The sequence below is a fragment of the Sus scrofa genome, chromosome 13 (assembly GCF_000003025.6).
Source record: "Sus scrofa isolate TJ Tabasco breed Duroc chromosome 13, Sscrofa11.1, whole genome shotgun sequence".
NCBI lineage: Eukaryota > Metazoa > Chordata > Mammalia > Artiodactyla > Suidae > Sus > Sus scrofa.
Window position 1 is genome coordinate 80,218,976 of NC_010455.5, and position 22,577 is coordinate 80,241,552.

Here is a 22,577-nt window from a genome sequence, read left to right on the forward strand (position 1 = left end):
AGACATTATGTTAGTCATTTTTATTGTTGACTTATTTTTCATTTAGAGGTCTTGTTGGCTTGTCATTTTGCTTTCTTATAATCCATTTTGACAGAATCTGGCAACTCAGAGATCAGGAAGCCTACATTTATGGATGAGGAGGTCCAAAACATACTCATCAAGATGACGGGCTTGGATTTGCAGAAGATTTTTAAGCCAGCTTTACAAGAACTGAAGCCACCAACTTATAAGCTAATGACCCAAGCACAGCTGGAAGAGGTATGTGAATGCAGGAATATTGGCAGAATAGCTTTCTTTAAAGAATTAAACAGGATTTCCAGGGCCCCTCCATCTGCTGACAGCTGCTCTTCCACAGGCACCAATGAGGGGGAGTTCCAGGCACAGAACTGAGAAAAGAAATGTGAGCGGTCAGGCAGAGAAGAGCAGGGATTGTGGTCAGAATTAGGCAGACTGGGCATGTCATCAGGTCTAAAACCAGCCCAGGCATCCTCCCTGCTCCAGCTTCCTTTCTGGAGAAACATTTATGGTGAGCTGCTTTGAGGCTGAGGCTTTGGTGAGATTATGAGATTCTTTGGAACAGCATCCTGCTCCGGGCAAATGTCTTCCTGGAGTCATGAGTTTTGAGTGCTTTGTAGAGAAGACTTTGATGCATGAATATATGAAGTATTACTGTGCTTCTTCCTAATTCAAAAGTAAGAGTCATGGCAAAATATTCAAATACCCAATAGTATATTACATGAAGAACAGAAGGCCCCCTTTCACCTCTCCGAGGTAACCACTGTTAACACAATGGCATATAGCAGTGTGCTCAGTGGTTACGGGTATGGGCTCTGGAATTAAGTTGTGTGGGTTCAAATCCCAGTGCTGCGGTTTCTTAGCAATTTGCTTAACATTTGTGTGCCTCTGTTTTATTTCTTGTAAGGTGATGTAACACTAGCACTTAGCTCATAAAGTAGTTGTGGGCATTAAATGAGCCAAATACATTGAGTATTTGAATCATATCTGGCACATGGTAAGTACCCGATAAATGAAATCCTCTATTCTTTGTCAGGCAGCTTTTTGGCCTAGCTCTGTCTCAGAGCATTCCCTTGCTGTTTGGAGAATGGTTTAGCCTGTAGCTGGTGCTCCCAGCCACCCCACAGAGGCAAAGGCCAGGGCCTAGGAGCCCAAGTCTGGCTTTTCATTCACTGATTTGTGGCTACATCGTCTTCTGTTTGCAGCCTTTAGCACTTTTGATTAGTATCTACTGTTGTCAGATGATCCTTTAGGTCTGTAACCTTGTGGCTTCCTCTAAGATTTATTGTATTTCATTAGGCTACAAAACAGGCAGTAGAGGCAGCTAAAGTCCGATTAAAAATGCCACCAGTTCTGGAAGAGCGGGCTCCAATAAATGATGTGTTAGCTGAAGATAAGATTTTGGAAGGAACAGAAACAGCCAAATATGTGTTTACTGATATATCATACAGCATACCACACCGGGTGAGTATTATGTCTAAATTGCAAATGATCTTTATTTGATGTGCAGATGAGGGATGAGGGTCAACATCGTGTGACCCAGTTGTCTCTGAATCTTCCAAACCAGAATTTCTGACTGGGTGAGACCTGGCAGATACAGCAGAAAGAAGAAGGAAAATGCATCACATCATCATGTCACCATTTCCCTTCAGATTGTGGACACAGTCTGTTCCAGATTGACTGCAGAGAAAAGGTGTGCCGAGATAGTACAAGACAGACACTCACCCCCAAACCTCAGCTAGGCGAAAAATTCAAGGCAGTGGGAGCAGGGAGAGTCTTACTACCCAACCTAGACTGACTTCCTTATTAGATGACGCTTTGTGAGAAGATGGAGGGTTTCTTTCCTGTAAATTCTTGGTGATGCCCAAAAAACTCAGACTTTCCAAAGAATTTTGACTTTCCAGAATTTGCGTTAGAATGGCAGATTTCCCCAGTAATTTTTGGACAACACCACTTTATTCATTGTAGTTTTTATTCTCTAGCCCCTCTCCCCGTGATTGCCAGTTCCAAAAGAACACTCTGGCATTTCTAAAATATTTTAGTTTTTATATTTGAGCCTTTTCAAGCAAAGAGCAAGAGGAGTAACTTACAGTTCAGCTTGCAAAATGCAGCAGAATATTGCATAGCGATAGGATTGGGAAAGGAGCCACCCTATGCTAATCTTTTATCACATATGGTAAGGTTAAGCAGACATGATTTGAGCAGTGTCCATGTCTGTACATCCCCCTGTATATCTGATGCAGTTAAGAGGGATCAGAGTTTTCATTGTAGTTGGAATTTCTGCTTTGGAGTACTTTAATATGTGTGCAGTGTACTGAAAGCTGGTGTGGGAGCATTTTGTAACTCTCCAAGGGAGAAAGGAACTTGGAATTCAAGTTACCAAAATTCATTTGAGGACTAATTGTGTTACTTTGCCATCTGTTTTTTTCCTTTCCTTTTCGATTTGCAATGCTTGATGCAAGTTTTAATTATATTATCCTCAAAACACGTTCAGAGACTCTTAACACCTCTGAAGAGTTGAGCGTCAGTACCATCTGGTTAATTTAAACAGTAATCAGATGTGTATCATTTTTCTTCTAAGTGCAAAGCTCTATGTAAGTCACTTTGGATGTTGCAAAGAATTCTAATCCATAGTTCCTGACCTTTTCCAGTTCTGTAACAATAGTAGCAGTAGCTGAGGTGTCAGGCATCTTGCACATGATAAATTGCCAGTTGAAAGTACAGAGTGAGTGGAATTCAGTGGAAGAAGTGTGGCCTGGAATTTGGAAGCTGGAAGAGACCAGAGGCAGGTAGACCAATCTCTCTCACACAGTCGTCTCCTGCCAGCATGAGGAAGCATAGATGTGTGGGAGTGAGACTCCTCATTCTTGGAGTTCCCATCATGGCTCAGTGGAAATGAACCCAGCTGGTATCCATGAGGATTCGGGTTCAGTGCCTGGCCTCACTCAGTGGGTTAAGGATCCCGTGTTGCTGTGAGCTGCAGTGTAGGTCGCAGATGCTGCTTAGATCCTGTGTTGCTGTGTGTGGCTGTGGTGTAGACCAGCACCTGCAGCCCTAATTCAACCCCTAGCCTGGGAACCTCCATATGCCACAGGTGCAGAGCTGGGAAAAAAAAAAAAAAAAAAAAAAAAGAGTCCTCCTCCTTGGCTTTGTTCCTATTCTCTCTGCGCATTTTTTTTCTTTTTTCCATTTTTCTGGCCATGCCTACAGCATGTGGAAGTTCCTGGGCCAGGGATCAAACCTGTACCACAGCAGCAGCACAAGCCACTGCAGTGACAACACCAGATCTTTAACCTACTGTGCCGCATGAGAACTCTATCCCTGGAACTTTAAACACAAATCATAAAGGAGTAAAGTCTGTCTAGATGAGACTTTAGGATGGGGAAAGGAAAAATTCAAAAAGGTTGTCAGAGGCACAACAGTGATTTGTGAAGGAAATAATCAAATCTTACCAAGTCTTTAGGTTTAAAATTATCATCGAAATCATAAACATGATTGCATTTTTATGTTTCCCAGTTGTATTTTATATTGTTGATTGCAAATTAGTCTTATAATGGTGCTTAGTGGGACACTGGATCTAAAAATAAGTCCTCACAAACTCATCCTTGATTGTTTGCTATTTCAGGAGCGTTTTATTGTCGTCAGAGAACCAAGTGGCACACTGCGCAAAGCCTCTTGGGAAGAACGAGACCGAATGATTCAAGTTTATTTCCCAAGAGAAGGTCGTAGAATTTTAACACCAGTAATTTTCAAGGAAGAAAATCTTCAGGTAAGGTGACTTTGATTTCATAGAGACAGTGGTCATGGTTTCTTTGTTGAACCAGTTGGCTCTGGTGTTGGCATTTTGCTTTGATAAACACAGGTTTTCCTGAGGATAAATAGAGTTATCTATCTTGTAATGGGCTGAGTTGGGATTTGAATCCAGGTGGGACAGTTACAAAGACTGTGCTGTTTCTGCATCCACCTTTCTGGGCACAGATGGGGCCTGTGTGTGGATGGGCAGGCTTGTTGTGTCAGGATAGGTGCTGTGCTTTCCTGTTCTCATCTAATTCCACCTCCACCGTGTGGGTTTAGACCATGTACAGCCAGGACCAGCATGTTGATGTCCTCAATCTCTGCGTTGCCCAATTTGAGCCAGATTCTGCTGAATATATCAAAGTGAGTATACTTCACAGTTTCTGAAGTCTGGGCTTAAATATGATTATGAGTAGGATTTTATTCTAGCACAAATGAGTGAGGTTATAAGCTTTGATACTTCTATCAAAGTGGGGGGGGGGGGAAATGTGCCTGAACATCTGCTGAGTATTGGTGTATTCCAGCTAGATATTTTCATCCTCACAAAAACCCTTAAGGATGAGAGAACTTTAGAGAGTTAAGTAACTTAAGTTGCACAGGTAGTCAGTGATAGTTAGGCCCCAACTTTGATGGCAGAGATTATTCTTTTTGTAACTTATCATACAGGAAATAATTATTTACTAAACTTCACCAAAATGCAATGTATGTTTCTTACAGTTTAATTTAATAATCATACAGTACCATCCACATATAAGGTATTATTGTGGAGGTACAAGCCATGACATGAACTCGGAATGGGAGCCCTGTCAAAGCTTACAGTCCAGAAATGATTGTGGGGAAGGGTGTGATAAGGTGGAAGGGGTGGTTGATGGTATAGGGAAAAGGGGAGGAGTGGTGGCCCGTCATTTCCAGTGGTCCACATAAACATGTGATACGTGCTTCACAAATAGTGCATGGCTGCTGAAGAGTAGTTGATCTGGTTATAATAATGTTGGCAGACTTTAGTTCTAGGCTCTACACACTTCCACAGTGGAGGGCTAGTCTGACTGGTTAAGGATAGTGGGGGCATGTGTAAGTAGGCATGGTTTTACTGATACTTTCTTGGGCAGCTCTCATACTAGTAGATGTATACCTGGTAACACTGCTCACTTCTCTTTTCATATTTCTGAAATTTTTTTCTGTGGCTAGATTCATCATCACACCTATGAAGATATAGATAAATGTGGAAAGTATGACCTTTTACGTTCAACAAGACACTTTGGTGGAATGGCTTGGTATTTTGTAAATAAGAAAAAGATTGATGGCTTACTGATTGACCAGATTCAGAGAGATTTGTAAGTATGATCCTAGTAAGCAAAAGAAATTCTTGTGACCATTACAGTAAACCTGAATTTAAGCTGTTATTTTTCCAATAACAGAGTACTGTCTAGTGATAAATAACTCACATCAGTTTATTTATGGTTTTGTTCTTCCAGCATAACCCAGTTTTCTCAGTATTTGCTTTTGTGTTGTGTAAACAGGGCTAGATTCTTTGTAAGAGTGAGTGGTTTGGGATCTGTACCACATACCCTGGCCTTTCTGGTACTCCTGGGTATCAGTGAACTGAACTACTCAAGAGGGGGTTAAACAGTAGACCCCCTGATGGGTGCTTATTTTTCTCATAGGACTATTTAAGGCTTTTCAGTAGAAGTCACTTAATTTATGAAAATACTCTTGCTTTTGCACCTCCTTGTTTTTGCTAGATTTTTAAGGCATTGGAAAGGTTACTTTTTTTTTTTTTCCCCCAAAGTTGCATGAAACAAAGAATGTGTTATTGTGTTTTGGCATGCAACTGGTGTGTACAGTAGCTGAAATAATAGTGTCTTTATAACTTGTGATGAAACTGAAGAAAAAATTGTTTTTGAGCATCTCCCTATTGGGTGAGTTAGAGACAGGCCAAAATGACAAGAGAAATCGGCATGGCTGTAGTCAAGTCAGTAAGGTTCATGATTATTGCCACCTTGACTGTAAGGAGTTTTGACTCAGAGTATCCTCTGTGTACTCTGAATCATGTACACAAAGGCATTTGGAACTAGAAGGTTTCATATTGTCTAAGAAATACAGCCCATATGGAAATAGCATCACTTCTTATAGAAACGTCATTCCTAGTGGTAAATGATTTCCAGGCCAGCCCTCTTCACCAGCACGTGAAGGGCAGAAATAATACCTTCATCCCATATAAGCCGGGGGCTGGCTGGTGGTCATGAAGATGCTTGAAAATGACCTGCCTGACTTGGGGAGCATTAACAGTGACATCTCTTGTAAATGAATTTTCTTATAAAGCTTCTCAAATGTCAATATTCTGAAATTATTTTATTATAAAAACAACGTAACATTTTTGGAAAAAATTAGAGCAATACAAAATGTGCTTCTTTGAAAATTAAAGTTCTTTATAAGTGGTATTGTAATACTACTCATCACATGTAAGCTTCACATGTGAAGCAGCTCACCTGCATACTGGGAGGGAATTTCGAGTACTTAACCTTTCCTGCTCTGCATAAGTAAAACTTGCTGTGGATGTTCTGGACAGGACAGTTTGCCACAAATCCCAGCCTAACCAGTAGAGGGTGCAAGTCCTCAATGAATGGAGCCCAGACCAGAATTGGGACTCTGCAGACGTTTATTTTACACTTAGCTCCTACTATTGGTTCTGAATTAAGATTCTTTTAAAATCTTTCTGGACATGTAAATTTATTTTAATTTCAAATACAGGCCTGATGTGAAGATAAATTATTCTGTGAGTCCCAGGCGTTATAACATACCATGAAAAGCCCTAAACATGATTGTTACAGAAACCCAGTTAAACTCTGTATTGGTTCACATGCTTTAGTAATTCCTAAAGGGAATTACTGTTCATCTTTTGTAGCCATGTTTATTGGACTGTTAGATTATTAGGAACACAACAGATTTCTAATGAACGTTAATATTTTTTTTTTACTTTGGAAAGTTTTGGTCTCAGCTCTGGTTTTCTTAGTTCTACCAAGAGGTGGCCTTTAGGGTGAATGGGCCTTGGGATAAGCCCAGAGCATTTCTCTAAGGTCACCATGGCTTGGAAAATTCTTTTCCCCACTGTCACCCCACTCTGGAAGGGTTATTTTTATATACCCGCTCAGCTTTGAGGTGGCAAAGAGTAGGAATATATTGACAAAGATAGTGATTATTTAGTTTGTGGAAGGCTAGGTAAGGTTTTTGTTTGTTTTTTGTCTTTTTGGGCTGCACCCATAAAAAGACATGGAGGTTCCCAGGCTAGGGGTCAAATTGGAGCTGTAGCTGCTGGCCTACATCGGGACCACAGCAATGTGGGATCCGAGCCGTGTCTGCAAGCTATACCACAGCTCACGGCAATGCCGGATCCTTTAACCCACTGAGTGAGGCCAGGGATCGAACCCGCATCCTCCTGGATGCTAGTCAGGTTCACTAACCGCTAAGCCACGACAGGAACTCCAGGCTAGGTTAGGTTTTAATGTCGATAAAAATTGTTTATAGTTTTCTAAAATAAGTACAAACCATAAGAAATAAACTTCTGGCTTCCTCAGTTGTGTGACACTGTGGTTGACAGATGCTGAGGTAGAACCTGATTTTCCTGCTGTCTGGTGTGCATAATTTCAAATTTGTTTCCCTAGGATGCTAATTCAACCAGTGGGTTCCTGTAAATAGACAGGTGGCCTTGGACTCCTAGGATGCCTCTTAAAGAGGCACTTATCCACTAATTCAAAGTCTCGATGAAAATTCATTAGCAGGAGACATCACTGCTAATGCACGTAAAGGCAGTGCAGTAAGCATTCCCATGACCACCAGCCTCCAATGCATGAGATGAAGGCACAGTCCCACCCTCTGAGTTGGATTACTTGTTACCTGTGGGTGATGAGGGCTGGCCTGGAAGTCATCTACCATTAGGAATGCTGGGTCTATGAGAAGTGATACTCTGCTTCCAAAAAGGATACAGCCAGGATATATATTAGAATATTTCACTTTCATAAATTAGACACTTGCCTATATTGACTCCTGCTCTGCCTATCTCAAAGTTGATCCTAAGCCTAAATTAGCCAATATTCCTGAAAGTGCTTTTGAAAATATGAAACTGAAGGCTTTAAAAAAATTTTTTTTTTGGCCCAAGGAAAGTTTGAAATGTAAAGTTTAACATACACTGTTACTGGACTATGAAGCCAAAGAACAAAATAGTGAATTCTTTTAACAGTAAACCCTTTCCTTCTAGAGTCAGTGATGCCACCAGCTTGGTCCACCTCTATCACATCCTCCATCCAGACGGTCAGTCAGCTCAAGAGGCCAAAAAGCAGGGTGCTGAGGGATTACATTTAATTAAGGTAACAGGACTTTTTCCACATTGACTATTGTGTGGCGATTGAGTCGGGGAGAATTTTGAAGTGAGTCATATTTAACAGTAACTAAAGAAATCTGTCATCTTGAACCAGAGTGACTAGAGCCCCCATATTTCTTCAGTTAGGACAACAGAAACAGCTCTAGCTGGAGTCCTAGAAGTATAGACAGTGTGGCAGCAGCCCCCTTGTTCTTCGAGTACTGGCATCTGTGTGCTCAGGTCACCAACAGGGGGTGGTTGAGGGCTAGTTAGCACATGACCCCACTGTAGCTTCCTATTCCTCAATTTGATCACATTCCTATTCTGCTCAGGTGTCCAGAAGCAGGGAGGGAAGTGTGTATATAAATAAGCCTTAGCTGCATTACCATTTTGGAACTGCATACCTCTCAAAACTATAGGCTTATGTAAATGTCTCTGTAAATGTTGAGAGATGAGATGATGACTTTTCAGGACGGGAAGGGTGAAACCACTGTATGATTTTCATCTCTTCTAGTGCTCAGAAAAGACATATTTGTGGATCTGGCTTCTATCTCAATATTTTATGCATAATACAAAGCAGTTATAAAGCTTACTAAGAGTAAAAAAAACCAATGATGACATCGTAGTGGGGTAGAAAGAAACCATCCCTTAAAGTGAAAGATTAGTTTGCTAACTCTCATCCTCCAGATTTCTCTTGAAAAACCTATGGTTTTCTTTTTGATCCAGCAATGTCAGGTTTTAAATTTTTTTTCTGAAAGATGGCAGCCATGTTTTGATACTGCTGGTGTTTATTTAGAATTAATATTGCTTTAATTGTTGATACTGTTTTTTCTGTCCGTATAGTAAGCTTATTAAACAGAAAAATACTATGAAATGTGGAAGGCTTTTTAAACTGGGACTTTGCTGTTACAGAAATGTTAGTGATGTTTCAAGACTAAAACTTTATCAATAGTATGTCTTATTTTTTTTTTTTGAATTTTAACAGGTCTTTGCAAAAACAGAAGCACAGAAGGGAGCATATATAGAATTAACACTGCAAGCTTATCAAGAAGCATTCATTACCCATTCTGCAGCTTCCTAAAAATATTTTTCTTTTTTCAGCTGTGCCTACAGCATATGGAAGTTCTTGGGCTAGGGATCGAATCTGAGCTGCAGCTACAACCCATGCCACAGCTGGAGCAACACGGGATCCCTAACCCACTGCACCAGGCTGGGGGTTGAACCTGCACTGTCTCAGAGACAATGCCAGATTCCCTAAACTCACTGCACCACAGCGGGAACTCCCTACATTTTAAAAATAAATTTCATCTTACTAAATACTAACTTCTCTGTTACTATTATTAAGCTATTTAAAAGTTTCAAAATCGGTAGTTCCCAATAAAATTTTGTTTTTTAAATTCAAAAATACAAAGAAAAATTTGCTATTCCACTTACTTTCCTAGGCTATGAGGGGACAATTGAAAAGTATATTTGAGTGCTTGATTATGAATTTCTCTAATCATGTCAGATGAATACAGTATAAAATTAAAGAAAAACAACAACAAAAAAATACTATGCCTTTCTGTGTTACCAAATGGGCCAATTGGTAATTTAAATAGAGCCCACCTTAATGAGGTCAGAGGAGCCAGGGTTTCAGACCCTGATTCCAGAAACAGGTACCTACCACACAAAATCAGGGTAAGGCATAAGAAGGCTGCACAGACTAAGGGGAATAATGCAGTGACATCAAGGAAAGGGGGTTAGAAAACTATAGCATGGATATTCAGTTCTAGGAAAAATGTGACTGGTGATATTTGAAAATAGTTATTCAAAGAAAAGAGAATGTGGACTGGTCCCTAGGTGAGGTGTAGTTTTGGCTCAGCTTTCTAAAACTAGAGTTGTATTTTCTTTATGCAGAAAGGAAACTATGAAGTATCTTCATTAGTTCAAAAGATTTTATGAGATGTGGTCTAATGATAGTACGAAAAAAATCAAAGCCCACAGTTGTTTTAGTTAACAAGGAAACAGTGATTTAGGTGCTGGGCATAAACTTCTCTGAAGATAAGGAGGGCACTGTGCTCCTGTGTGGGCCACAGCATTTACATATAAAAATCTATGGAGTTTCTGAGTCCAAAGCACTGTGGTCAGAGCAATGATCAATACCTGTCCATTATAATAATAATCTGTTTAGTTGGGTAAATGGGAAACATTACGTTCAATCATCCAAAATATCTTCATCCAGGTTGATATCTGTTGTGTCAATGTCTTCTAATTCCAAATTATCCAAATCTACTTCCAGTTCAAGTAAACTCTGCTAAGAAAAGGAAAAGGGCGAGTTACACAATACCGTGTTAAAGAAATTATGTGATTCATGATGCAAAGAGAACTAGAACAGTAGTCGACAGAGGCATCTTCCCATTTCAAAGCCCCTGCCCTGGGACTGATTACATCACTTAAAATGCAGGGGCCTGTCCCACCCCCACATTCTCAGGGAGGGAGAATGAGGCTGGGGCTGGCCAGGAAGTTCAGGTATGATGTCTGTACCTTTTCTTCTTTGTTGCCTGTGTGGGTGGCCATAATAACAGGAGTAGGAGAAGCAGGTTTCCCAGCAAGTTCCTGAAAACCCAAGTGGAGATAGTATAAAGACAAAGGAATTTGTTAGAGAATTTGAAGTTTTTCCCCAAAGGAAAGGCTGATTACGGTTAGGAAGTGGGAGATGGCACTTAAAAACTACAAATCTCAGGCAGACTGTCTTGTAGTATTCTACTGACCTGCTGAGCTGCAGATCTTGACGGCTGGAAGCCTTTTGCCTCTTCCATAACATTTCTTTCTTCATTTGGCTGTAGAGAGTAAAGCAATGATGAAATGAAATATTCAGAAGGCATAGTTCATCTATGAACATAGCCCAAATCCTAGATATTAGCTCTTAATCAAACAATACTTATGGGGTACAGTTCACAACCTTAAGTCCTGAATGTACTCCTACCCAAAGTCCCCAGAATGAGGCACACAGGCACTCACCGTGACCAGTGGGTATTGTTTGGCCGGCCACAGGTCAGCATGTGTTTCCTTCACCCATTCTTCCACAACAAAGGCTTCTTTTAATCCAGGAAAGAGGTTTTCATATTCTGTTGGATCAGCAAGGGATTCGGCTGCTTTCTGATTGACTTTTGAGAGATTTTCTCTCCAGAGTTTCACCACCCTATTATAGATATCATGGAGCCAAAGGGAGACTGGATGAGTGCTCTGTTTTTCTCTGAATCATTTCTTCCTAAAATGAAAAGTTTGTACCTTGAAACCTGACTGGGTAAGTAAGTCCGTGCCAAGAAGGCAGCTTCTGGCAGTCGTCCAGTTCTAATCAAGAGCTCCAGGCAAGCATCAAGCCTAAACATTCAAAAGGAGAGGCACTGTTAGCAAGAATAAATGCTATAATGATGGCACTTAACACACTGAAGAAATGTGGATTTAGTGCTGCAAAGTCAGCACTCCCTCTCCAACTTCCACACATAGGCCTCTTTTCTGTCACTGAGCCATTAACTTGTCCTCACCAGTTTGTTTCATAATCATGGACTCTGGGACTGTGAGAGGTAGGACAGCTTTTGAGACAATGTTCCATCTCCTTAACTTTGCTAAGACTGTAAAGGGGATTTTTTAAGACAAGGCAGTTTTGATGAGCACATTTAGAGCTGGGGCAACAGAGGAGCAGAAACTCAGTTTCACAAGTACAGTACTGAGGGCGGCTTCTTAATTAACATGGACTGTGCTGGACGACAATGGTGCCCAGTAAGAAAATATCCGAGTGTCCATTTTCTAATTTTGATTTTTTCCTGTGTAAGTTTCATAAAGTAGATAATGTGCTTTAGAAGTCAGAACTTTTTGGACTTTAAAAAAGGTAATACCGTATATAACATCCTCAGCATCAAAGTCGCAAACATTAATAAATGTTTGTGTGTTCTGAAATAACACAAATACTAAATGCAATGAACACTTACCAAGTGGCGTAAAAGCAACTAATAATAATATTCAGAGTTCAGGTCAAGTTTTGCTACCAAATAAAATTTTCCAAGTGTTTTTGGATTTTTTAATTACTGATAAGAAACCGTGAAACTTAATTCTTACAGGTATATAAATTTATGTATACATGTTATAAAATACATATACAAAGTTCTTATGATTAAATGGTTTAAATAGTATGTATGGCAAGTTAATACTTTCCTGTTTCATCTCATAATATGGTCATCTAATGAAATCAGATATGCACTAACTGCTAGACTTCTGAGAATATCATTTTTATGTTTACAGCTGGACTCAAATCTGAAAGAAACTGGCATCCTCATCCCCTTTATTTTTGTTAAATATAAACAGATCAGAATTATTCAATTTGGGTAATAAAGTCTCCTGCCATTCAGTTACCAAATGAAGCAAGCAGCCCCAACAGCCTCCTGCTGTCATTAAATAAAATACCTTAGCCAGTAAGTGGCAGGGCTGCTGAAAACGGGGTTTAACATTTCTCCCAGCTGAGCCCTGAAGAGCTCACTCTGCTCAAACGCTGAGACCAGATGTATAAAGGGCATCCTTTGCTGAAGGTGAGTGCTACCGAGGAGTCCAGACTGCTCCCACAAACACCACCACCTGGCCAGCCCTTAGAGTTCTCCAGAGTGCCTTCTTTGTGTTCCTCTCCAAAGACCACTCTCACCTTGGACTAATACTTACTTGCCCTGTAAAAAGTAGCTCATGAATGCCACATTATTCTTGCCGTCTCGCTCTGCACCCTCTGCTAGCTTGTTCACCATGCTAGCATTTCCAGAGGCAGTGGCCAAAAGCAACAGACCCCCATAGTCCTGTGCATGGTGCAGGCACTCCTGGGCCAGGCCAAACTGGCATTTACTGATGGCAAGTTCAGCAAGTTGTTTCCACTTCTGTTCTGACTGTAAGAAAAATTTCTGAGTTAAAATACCTTTTAAATAAACATTAACATTTCCTGTATTGTTGCTATCCTGTTAATCTGAGCTGACTGTTTTATATAATTATACAAATTATCTATAAAATACATACCTTGGAGTTCCTGTCGTGGCTCAGTGGTTAATGAATGCAACTAGTATCCATAAGGATGTGGGTTTGATCCCTGGCCTCACTTAGTGGGTTAAGGATCTGGCACTGTCATGAGCTGTGATGTAGGTCTCAGATGCGGCTCAGATCCCATATTGCTATGGCTGTGGTGTAGACTGAGAGCTGCAGCTCTGATTCGACCCCTAGCCTGGGAACCACCATATGCCCTGAGTGTGGCCCTAAAAAGACAAAAAAATAAATACATACTTTATGTATACTGAGCTATGCTTAAGTTGGTTCTATCAATCAAAATGAGATTGGAATGACAAAATGTATAATGAGGCAATGGAAATTATTCACATATACAAAATTCAAAAATCAATTTTAATGATGCATGAATAATCACTATCAGCCTATTTTTATTTTGTAATTACAGAGTGAAAATAAAAAGCTAATGAGTTTAAAGATAAATTGCAATTACTTTAACGAATAATATTTTTAAGAAAAAAATTTCATGTCCTTAAGTATTAAATAATAAATATATTTATCTGTCATTTATAGCTTCTCAGAACTCAAATAAAATACTGCTCATTCAGATGATCTTAACATAGCTAAAATTCATTTAGTACATCTGAAATGAATTTACCAGTAAGTGCTAGACTTAAACCATAACAGGGAGCCCTCAATATACAAAGATCCATAAAAATGTCATTAAATGATCCCAGAATGTCAGAACCCTTCTTTAAAACCAACGTCTTTCTCACTAGTTTAGGATATTGGCAATTACTGCCATGTCTGCATTCTTTTATTGTTCCAGACTACTTTACCTACTATCTGCTAGCTTTCTTTCTCCTCCAAACCCGATCTCATGTAAGATAAGAAAGCACTTAAATTAAAATCCTAGGAGTATATTAAATATGTAGAATGTATGTATCTCCACATATATATTAAATATAATCCATTTAACTTATGCAAAGATAATTCATTTTTTAAAGAGATCAAAGCACTAATGTGCATTTCAGAAAATTTCAATAACATAACTTACACTAAACACAGAAGCACCTATTAACCTTTCCATCAGTTATGCAAACTCATGAATCAGCACATACCTCTGCTTCCACGGCCAGCTGGTATGCAATTTTTAGTTCTCCAAGCTGAAGAGCAAGTTCAAAGCGATGCTCAGGATCTGTGGATACTGTAAGAGCTTGCTGCTTGAAGCCCTGAAGAGAGAAAATATGTATGTATTTATGTACAGAAAAACCATATATGGGGCAGACGGCAAACTATCCATTTCCCTCTCAAACTAAAAATACACTCCTGATGTTGAAGGCCCCATTACTTAAAAGTAACAGATAAAAAAATTCAATGAGAAAAATTAAGGACCCATTAAATTAACTGGTAAGAACAAACCCCGCAAAGATCAGTCACACGCCTACTGTTTCCTAAGCAGTGGGAGCTCACCAATGCTAGATAAACTCAAGTAAAACAACTAGTAAAATTTAGAAATGTAAATGTCAAAAAGAGAAGGATTTTTGAAAGTTCACAGAACAAGAGCCACTTCCAAACAACGGGCACGGAGTAAGCCCCAGCTGTTTATATTCTCGCCGAGCTGGGCCGCAGAGATCGAGTCCAGTGCCTCAGAGGAAAAGAAGTCAGTGTAAAACCTTCCAATTTTCTACCATCTGCAGGTCACAGCAAACGCTACTTTCAGATAGGTCCTGACATCAATCGATTATCAGTACCTATGCCTTTTCTGTTGGTCTCATGTCCAGTTTATTCATCGGCAGATATGTGAGAGGGCAGAAGTCTAAAGCTGACTGCTCATGCTCCACTCAGTCATCAGAAACAGGCCTTAACCAACCACTGTAATTACTATGTTAACGTCTCCCTCCAGACAGACGTGCTGATTGGGTCTGCCATGGGCAGGTTCTTCAGCTCCAGGGATGTGGGATGTGAGACAAGAGGTTCAGGCTGCAGAAGACTTCCTCAGACTGAGGGTGATGCTCAGTCAGGGGTGGCCAGGACAGAGAAGCCTGGACAGTTTTCTGAGTTCCTGCCTGCTAGATGTTCGGGATGCTATACCACTGTGTCTACAACCACTTCCCAGACTATACAAACTGCCCCTCACTCCATTCACCCACAAGTACAACATAACAAGGTGTCCTGAATAATCTGCATTACTGCTCTTCCCAAGCACTGATGTAGACAATATAAAATCCAAGACTGGAGGATGGGAGAGCAATAGAACTAGTCAGATATAGGTGTGGGCAAAGCAGATAAAAGAGGTGAATTATATACTTACTCTTATTTTCCTCCAAATCACTGAAATGACACTAACAGGATTAGGTGTTTTTTTTTGTTTTTTTGTTTTTTTTTAATGATTTGAAAGCTGATAACTTTTCATAATCTGCATTTGTTAAAATTTTACTGTAGCTGATTTACAATATTGTGATAATTTCTTCTATACAACAAAGTGATGCACACATCTTCTTTTCCAGATTCTTTTCCCACATAGATTATCACCTAACACTGGGGTAGAGTTCCCTGTATTGTACAGCATGTAAGAGATTTTTTTTTTTTAGGGCTACACCCGTGGCACATGGGAAGTTCCCAGGCGAGGTCACAACACAGGATCCTTAACCCACTAAGCAAGGCCAGGGATCGAACCCACATCCTCATGGATCCTAGTCAAATTAATAACCCACTGAGCCACAATGGGAACTCCCAAGGAATTCTTTTTTTTAAGGCATAAACTCCTAAGAACACATGGAAAGGAAGAGACATTAGTAATATTTTGGGATAAACATTCAGAAGCAACACTGGAAGAGACTAAACCCTAAATCAGGAGTGAAGATGGCATAGAAACAACCTGATTCACACCTCAGAATCTCCAGCATGTCTTATGAAGGGTGGTGCTAAAACCAGCAAACGAAACCACCATAAAGTCTATATAAGCATCAGTGAGATAGCCCAGGTCCCCACTGCTCTCTCCATGCCTCTCAACATACAGAGAATAAGGCTTGGAGTTCTCCTTGGGCACAGCAGGTTAAGGATCTGGCACTGTCACTGCAGTGTCTCAGGTGACTGCTGTGGCACGGGTTTGACCCCTGGCCTGAGAACTTCCATGTGCCATAGGGCAGGCCAAAGGGGGGAAAAGGGAAGAAAAGAGGCTTGTTCTTTGGAGAGGGTAAATTAGAGGGGGGGGGGTCTCCAGTCCAAGGGATCCTTGCACACCCAAGCAGCAAAAGGAAAACAGGCAATTATGAGGATGAATGTTGAGACTAAACGTTAGAAATACTAAATACTGCAATGTATACATCTAAGGATGACCTGACCCCCTTGCTGTACAGTGGGAAAATAAAAAAAAATAAAAAAAAAAAGAAATACTAAATACTGAGAACCAAGCAGTCACCACCCCTGAATGATGGTGACTGGGGAGCTTCTCTATAAACTACCTAGCCAAAGGGTAAGACATAAAAATACTAAAATGTCAATGAGTGTTATATGCTAGCCTGAACAGTGGCTGGTTCATAAGTAAATGCTCATTAAATTCACTAAGTGAATAAATGAGTCATTCAATTCATTAGATGGAGATACTGACATTGATTGAAGCTCCCCAAGCACATAGCCCAGCCACATCATACTGTAAGTCTATACCCAACAAGGTAACCCACAAACTCAATCAGAGCTGCCCTTAGGCCTCTACTCTTAAATGAGTCCCAAAGATCACCTGCTACCTGAGGAAAATCTTTACAAGAAAAGAGATCAGAGATGGGATTAAGATGGCGGAATAGAAGGACTGGAGCTCAACTTCTCTCCTAAAAACAACAAAATTCACAACTAAAGACTGAGCAATCTCCGCCCAATACCGGAAACCCATACCCTACTCCAGAAGAAAAAGAGGAGGCCACATCCACAGGTAGGAGGGGTGATTTTGTGATATAAACAACCCCATACCTCCCGGGTGGGAAGCTCCACAGACTGAAAACTAACTGGCTCACAGAGACTCATCTACAGGAGTGAGAGTTCTGAGCCCCACATCAAATCCTCACATGCTGGGATCTGTCACTGGGAGAAAGAGCCCCAGGAGCATCTGGCATTGAAGGCCAGCAGGGCTTGTGCGCAGGAGCTCCACAGGACTGGGGGAAATGGCAACCCCATTCTTAAAAGGCACACACAGACTTTCATGTGCACTAGGTCCCAGGGCGGAGCAAGGTCTCCACAGGAACCTAGGTCAAACCTGACTGCAGTTCTTGGAGGACATCATAGGAGAACAGGGGTGAATGTGGCTTGTTGTGAGGGAAGGACACTGAAGGCAAAGCTCTCGGGAATATTCAGCAGTTACCTTTCTCTGGAGGTGGCCATTTTGGGAAAATCTGGCCCCACCCATCAGTCAGTGCTGAGAAGCCCCAGGGCAAACAACAACCCAGGTGGGATCACAGCCCCGCCCCTCAGTAAACAGGCTACCTAAAGACCCGTCAGGCACACAGCTGCCTCTAATCCCATCCAGAGACTCAGCCCCACCCACCAGAGGGATTAGAATCCGCTCCACCTACCAGGGGGCAGGCATCAGCCCCTCCCATCAGGAAGCCTACAGCAAGCCCCCATACCGACTTCAGCCACAAAGGGGGCAGACACCAGAAGTAAGAGAGGCTACAGCTCTATTATCTATAAAAAGATCACCACACCAAAAACCTATAAAAATGAAAAGAGAGAGAACTATAACTCAGATGAGGGAGAAAGGAAAAACCCCAGAAAATCAGCTAAGTGATGAGGAGATTCTCAGCCTCCAGGAAAAAGACTTTAGACTGTTGCTGAAGATGATGCAAGACATTGGAAATAAACTGGAGACAAAGATGGATAACTTACAGGAAACACTGACCAAAGAGATACAAGATATAAAACTTAAACAAGAAGAGATGCAAAATACAATAACTGAAATAAAAACTTCACTAGAAGCAGCTAACAGCAGAATACAGGAGGCAGAAGAATGAATAAGCAAGGTGGAGGACAGATTAGAAGAAATTACAGATGCAGAACAGAAAAAAAAGATTGAAAAAAAATGAAGCGAGTCTCAGAGAACTCTGGGACAATGTTAAACACACCAACATCCGTATTATAGGGGTGCCAGAAGGAGAAGACAGAGAGAAGGGGACAGAAAAAATATTCCAAGAGATAATAGCCGAAAATTTCCCTAACATGGGGAAGGAACCACTCACTCAAATCCAGGAGGCACAAGGAGTACTATATAAAATAAACTCAAGGAGGAACACACCGAGACACATACTAATCAAACTGACCAAAATTAAAGACAAAGAGAAAATCTTGAAAGCAGCTAGGGAAAAGAAACAAGTAACATACAAGGGAACCCCCAATAAGGTTATCAGCAGATTTTTCAGCAGAAACTCTGCAGGCCAGAAGGGAGTGGCACCATATACTTAATGTGATGAAAGGAAAAAACCTCCAACCAAGAATACTCTACCCAGCAAGGCTCTCATTCAGATTTGAAGGAGAAATCACAGCCTTCACAGATAAGCAAAAGCTGAGAGAATTCAGCAACACTAAACCAGCCTTACAACAAATACTAAAGGAACTTCTCTAGGCAGGAAAGAAAAGATCAGCAACAGGAAACAAAAATGCCACAAATGACAAGGCTCACCAGTAAAGGTATATATACAGTAAAGATACAAAATCATCCATGCACAATTATACCATCCCAAAATCAGAAATCATGAGAAGAGGTGGGTACAAATGCAGGACACCAGAGATGAACTTGCAATTAAGAGAACAACAACTTAAAACAATCTCATATACATATAGACTCTTACATCAAAACTTCAGAATAACTGCAAACCAAAAATCTACAATTGATACACAAACAAGGAATCTCTGGAGAAGAAATGTATCTCATAGTAAATAAGTGCATAATCCACCATGAAGGGGGTCATTTGACATCATTCTTGGAATGCTGAAGTCTTCTTAGATCTGATTCTGATTTCCTCTCCATCAAAGAACTTATGATAATTATAATTAAATAATGCCACTGTACAATTAAATAATACAGTTCTACAATTGTATTATTAATAACCATTTCTCTCCATGGTACAATGTAAAGTCTATAATGTCTTGTTTATCACATCACCTAGAATGGTGTAATGCCTTTATTGGAGAATCAATGAGATGGAACAAATTGTGAGGACATATTTATATAGTTACACTGTTTTTTAACCAACTTATGCATTTTATATTTTACTTATTTTCAGAGGGTATATTCTTTTTGTTATGCTTATCAGTTGTTATTCTTTTTACTATGCTATATAAACTATTTAATGGTATATAAGGCTTTCTTCTTTATAAATTTTAGTTGCATAATATAACAATTTAATATAATGCTAATTTTTAAAGAAAAATTGAAATGTAATAGATAAAACTAAGTCGTAAAGATGAAAGCCATAAAGTTGTGATAAAGTATAGAATAAATTTCCTATTTGTCTCAGCATATTTTCCATTCCACTTCTCCAGAGGGAGTCACTTAATCTCTTTCTTCAGATCCATGATATAATAATCTGTGTGAATGTAATTGTGTGTAAATGTATGTATTTTATTCTGTAATAAAAAGAAAAAAAAAGAAAAAGAAATCAAAATGAATCAATAGCAGAAATCTGAAGGAAGCATACCTCCCAGGGAGAGAAGATGATCTTAAGAATAAAAACTATCATTCATACCCTTACAGAGGGCAAAAAGAGAAACTTGTCATCCATAAACAAGACATTAAAAGTCCAAGAATAGGAGTTCCCGTCGTGGTGTAGTGGTTAAATCCAACTAGGAACCATGAGGTTTCGGGTTCGATCCCTGCCCTTGCTCAGTGGGTTAAGGATCCAGCATTGCCGTGAGCTGTGGTGTAGGTTGCAGACGCGGCTCGGATCCCATGTTGCTGTGGCTCTGGCATAGGCCAGTGGCTACAGCTCCGATCAGACCCCTAGCCTGGGAACCTCCATATGCTGTGGGAGCAGCCCAAGAAATGGCAAAAAAAGACAAAAAAAAAAAAAAAAAAAAAAGTCCAAGAATAACAAGAAAACCAGTGCAGGAGGCCCACCATCTGAATAACAGCTCCACAGAAAGAATATAGAAAAAGAAGGAAATCATCCAAGAAATGATTCAAGAAAATCTCTCAGAAATGAAGGACATTTCCAATTAAGAGAGCTCATCAATACCCAACAGAATTAAATCATAATTGACCCCTACACCAAGGCCCATCATCACAAATAACATCACAGAAAAAAAGCTTTCAAAAAGAAAAAAAAAAAATCACATATTGAGAATCAGGAATATAAATGGCTTTAGACTTCAAAACTAAGTAAAAAAGCTAGAAGGCAGTAGACAAAATAGAATTCTGTCTTTAAAATTCTTAGAGAAAATTATCTCCAACCAGAATTCTATACCCAGTTAAGTGTCCAAAGATGTTTTAGGGTGGAACAATGGCACTTTCAGATAATCAAGGGAACAAAAAAATTTTACTTCCTCTCTCAGAAAACTACTGAAGAACACACTCCAGCAAAATGAGGGAGTAAACCAGGAGAGAAGATAGGGGATATAGGAAACGTCAGATCCATCTCAAGAGATACAAAGAAAACTCTAACATCATGATGACATCATCATCCATGATGAGGGCAAAAAACAGTTCATCCTGAAGCAGACTGAACATACTGAAAGGAGATTTCAAGGAAATCTGGAGAAGCACCAGAGTAGGGAGGCTAACCCTAAGTACACAGAAAAATAAGCAAAGGTTAAAAAAAGAATTATTAACTCCAGGGAAAACAAACAACTGCAGGAAGAGAAAGCTATAATATACAACATGGTTAAGCTGTGAACAGTATTTATGTAACCATAATGATATAAACAATGAATACCAACCTAATCAAAATTATAATGTAACTTTATTGGGAAGATAAAATAGGAAAGTGGCATGTATGTGGTAGAAGTTTGGGGGCAGGGGTGAAAGAAAGATAAATCCTCATCTTCTACAGAGTAGGAAGTCATAAGAAATGCCTAAAGCTGAGAAATGGCAATATAAGCATGTTACTTAGAAATGTAGAAATAAATACCAACAGAATCAGCTAACAGAATTAAAAGTGATTACCTCTAAGAAGTAGAAATGAGAGAGGAGGGAGAGCTATTTTTTTCTTAAGCTTTTCAAAGCTTTATACTTTGGGCACATATGACTTTGATTTTAAAAATGCTTCATTAAGCAAAGTTAGTGATTATTGTTATAACTAACAATAAATTCTGTGTTATGTGTATTTTATATATAGAAAAAAAAAAACAGGTAAGGAAAGGAGAGATGGAGTGAGAGAAAAGGAAAGGAAGGAAATGAAAGGAAAGGAAGAGGGTGGCAGGGGGTGGGGAGAGGGAGAAAGAGAAAGAAGCCAGCTAGAACAGAGAAAAATGCAGCAAAGAAATGAAAATATTGAAAGAATGGAAAAGAAGTCTACAGAAAGGGAAGACTGATACTCACCTCTAACATTTAAAGGGGATACAAAAGGCAATGAGAAAGGAGAAGGAAGAGTATAACAGTGACTGGAGTTTATAAGAGAAATTCCACTGCCATAAGGAAATAGTGGCAATTAAGAAATAAAGTTCTTCAGATTCACACTAACATTCCTTCAAATTGCTGGTTTTAAAAAACATGCATAAGTAAAAGAAACAAAACCCCCTTACCTGCTTTTCCAAAAAGTGTGCAACTCTGGTCCTCTGCTCTTTTGGGATGGTCGGGAGGACCTTGTCAGCCATGCTGAAGTCCCTCCGCATGACAGCCGTCTGGTATTCCAGCACTGAAACCAGCAGGGAGTAGCTAACGATATTTAGTTCCTTATCCCCCAAATAAAGCCTGTTGTCTTTAGGAATATAGCCCAGGAGATACATTGTCCTGTAAGAGAAACAAGAACTAATTTAATTTAGAACTAAGCTGAAATCAGTAGACACACACACACACACACACCTCCGCCTCTTGCTCAATATCTTTCCATCTGGTTGATGCACTTTTGGTTAGCAACTGCTAACCTGCTAAAACCATAACACTGAAAAATCACAAGCCAGCGATTGGTTTTGTTTAAAAAGTACACTTTAGGAGTTCCCGTTGTGGCTCAGAGGATTAAGAACCTGACTGGTACCCATGAGGATGCAGGTTTGATCCCTGGCCTCACTCAGTGGGTTAAGGATCTGATGTTGCTGCACACTGCAGTGCAGGTCGAAGATGAGGCTCAGATCTGCCATTGCTGTGGCTGTGGCATAGGCCAACAGCTGCATCTCCAATTCAACCCCTAGCCTGGGAACTTCCATATGGCTCAGGTACAGCCCTAAAAAGAAAAAAAAAAATTGCACT

The 22,577-nt window shown here is 40.0% G+C and overlaps 2 protein-coding genes across 7 annotated transcripts in view; one reads left to right on the top strand and one right to left on the bottom strand.

The window, feature by feature from the left end:
* Window positions 1-13,132, top strand: part of MRPS22 (mitochondrial ribosomal protein S22) — a 225,452-nt gene extending 212,320 nt beyond the window's left edge. For 2 of the 5 annotated variants that reach the window (XM_021069533.1, XM_021069534.1), the window contains 7 exons: window positions 95-258; window positions 1,315-1,479; window positions 3,641-3,784; window positions 4,090-4,173; window positions 4,999-5,144; window positions 8,066-8,174; window positions 9,153-9,572. In XM_021069533.1, coding sequence (XP_020925192.1) covers window positions 95-258; window positions 1,315-1,479; window positions 3,641-3,784; window positions 4,090-4,173; window positions 4,999-5,144; window positions 8,066-8,174; window positions 9,153-9,248 — 908 coding nt within the window. In that variant the 3' untranslated portion in view covers window positions 9,249-9,572. Of the gene's footprint in view, window positions 1-94; window positions 259-1,314; window positions 1,480-1,582; window positions 1,709-3,640; window positions 3,785-4,089; window positions 4,174-4,998; window positions 5,145-8,065; window positions 8,175-9,152 lie in introns of all 5 variants that reach the window. The other 3 variants (XR_002337700.1, XM_021069535.1, XM_021069532.1) reach the window with 3 other exon arrangements.
* The window catches only part of COPB2 (coatomer protein complex subunit beta 2), a 44,349-nt gene continuing 23,256 nt past the window's right edge, over window positions 1,485-22,577 (bottom strand). Inside the window, exons 15-23 of one of the 2 annotated variants that reach the window (XM_021069531.1) lie at window positions 21,914-22,121; window positions 14,305-14,415; window positions 12,860-13,074; window positions 11,438-11,530; window positions 11,168-11,348; window positions 10,918-10,986; window positions 10,691-10,762; window positions 10,360-10,457; window positions 1,485-1,602 (exon numbers count right to left, since the gene is read on the bottom strand). In XM_021069531.1, the coding sequence (XP_020925190.1) occupies window positions 10,362-10,457; window positions 10,691-10,762; window positions 10,918-10,986; window positions 11,168-11,348; window positions 11,438-11,530; window positions 12,860-13,074; window positions 14,305-14,415; window positions 21,914-22,121 (1,045 nt within the window). In that variant the 3' untranslated portion in view covers window positions 1,485-1,602; window positions 10,360-10,361. Of the gene's footprint in view, window positions 1,603-8,937; window positions 10,458-10,690; window positions 10,763-10,917; window positions 10,987-11,167; window positions 11,349-11,437; window positions 11,531-12,859; window positions 13,075-14,304; window positions 14,416-21,913; window positions 22,122-22,577 lie in introns of those variants that run through there. The other variant, XM_005669884.3, reaches the window with a different exon arrangement.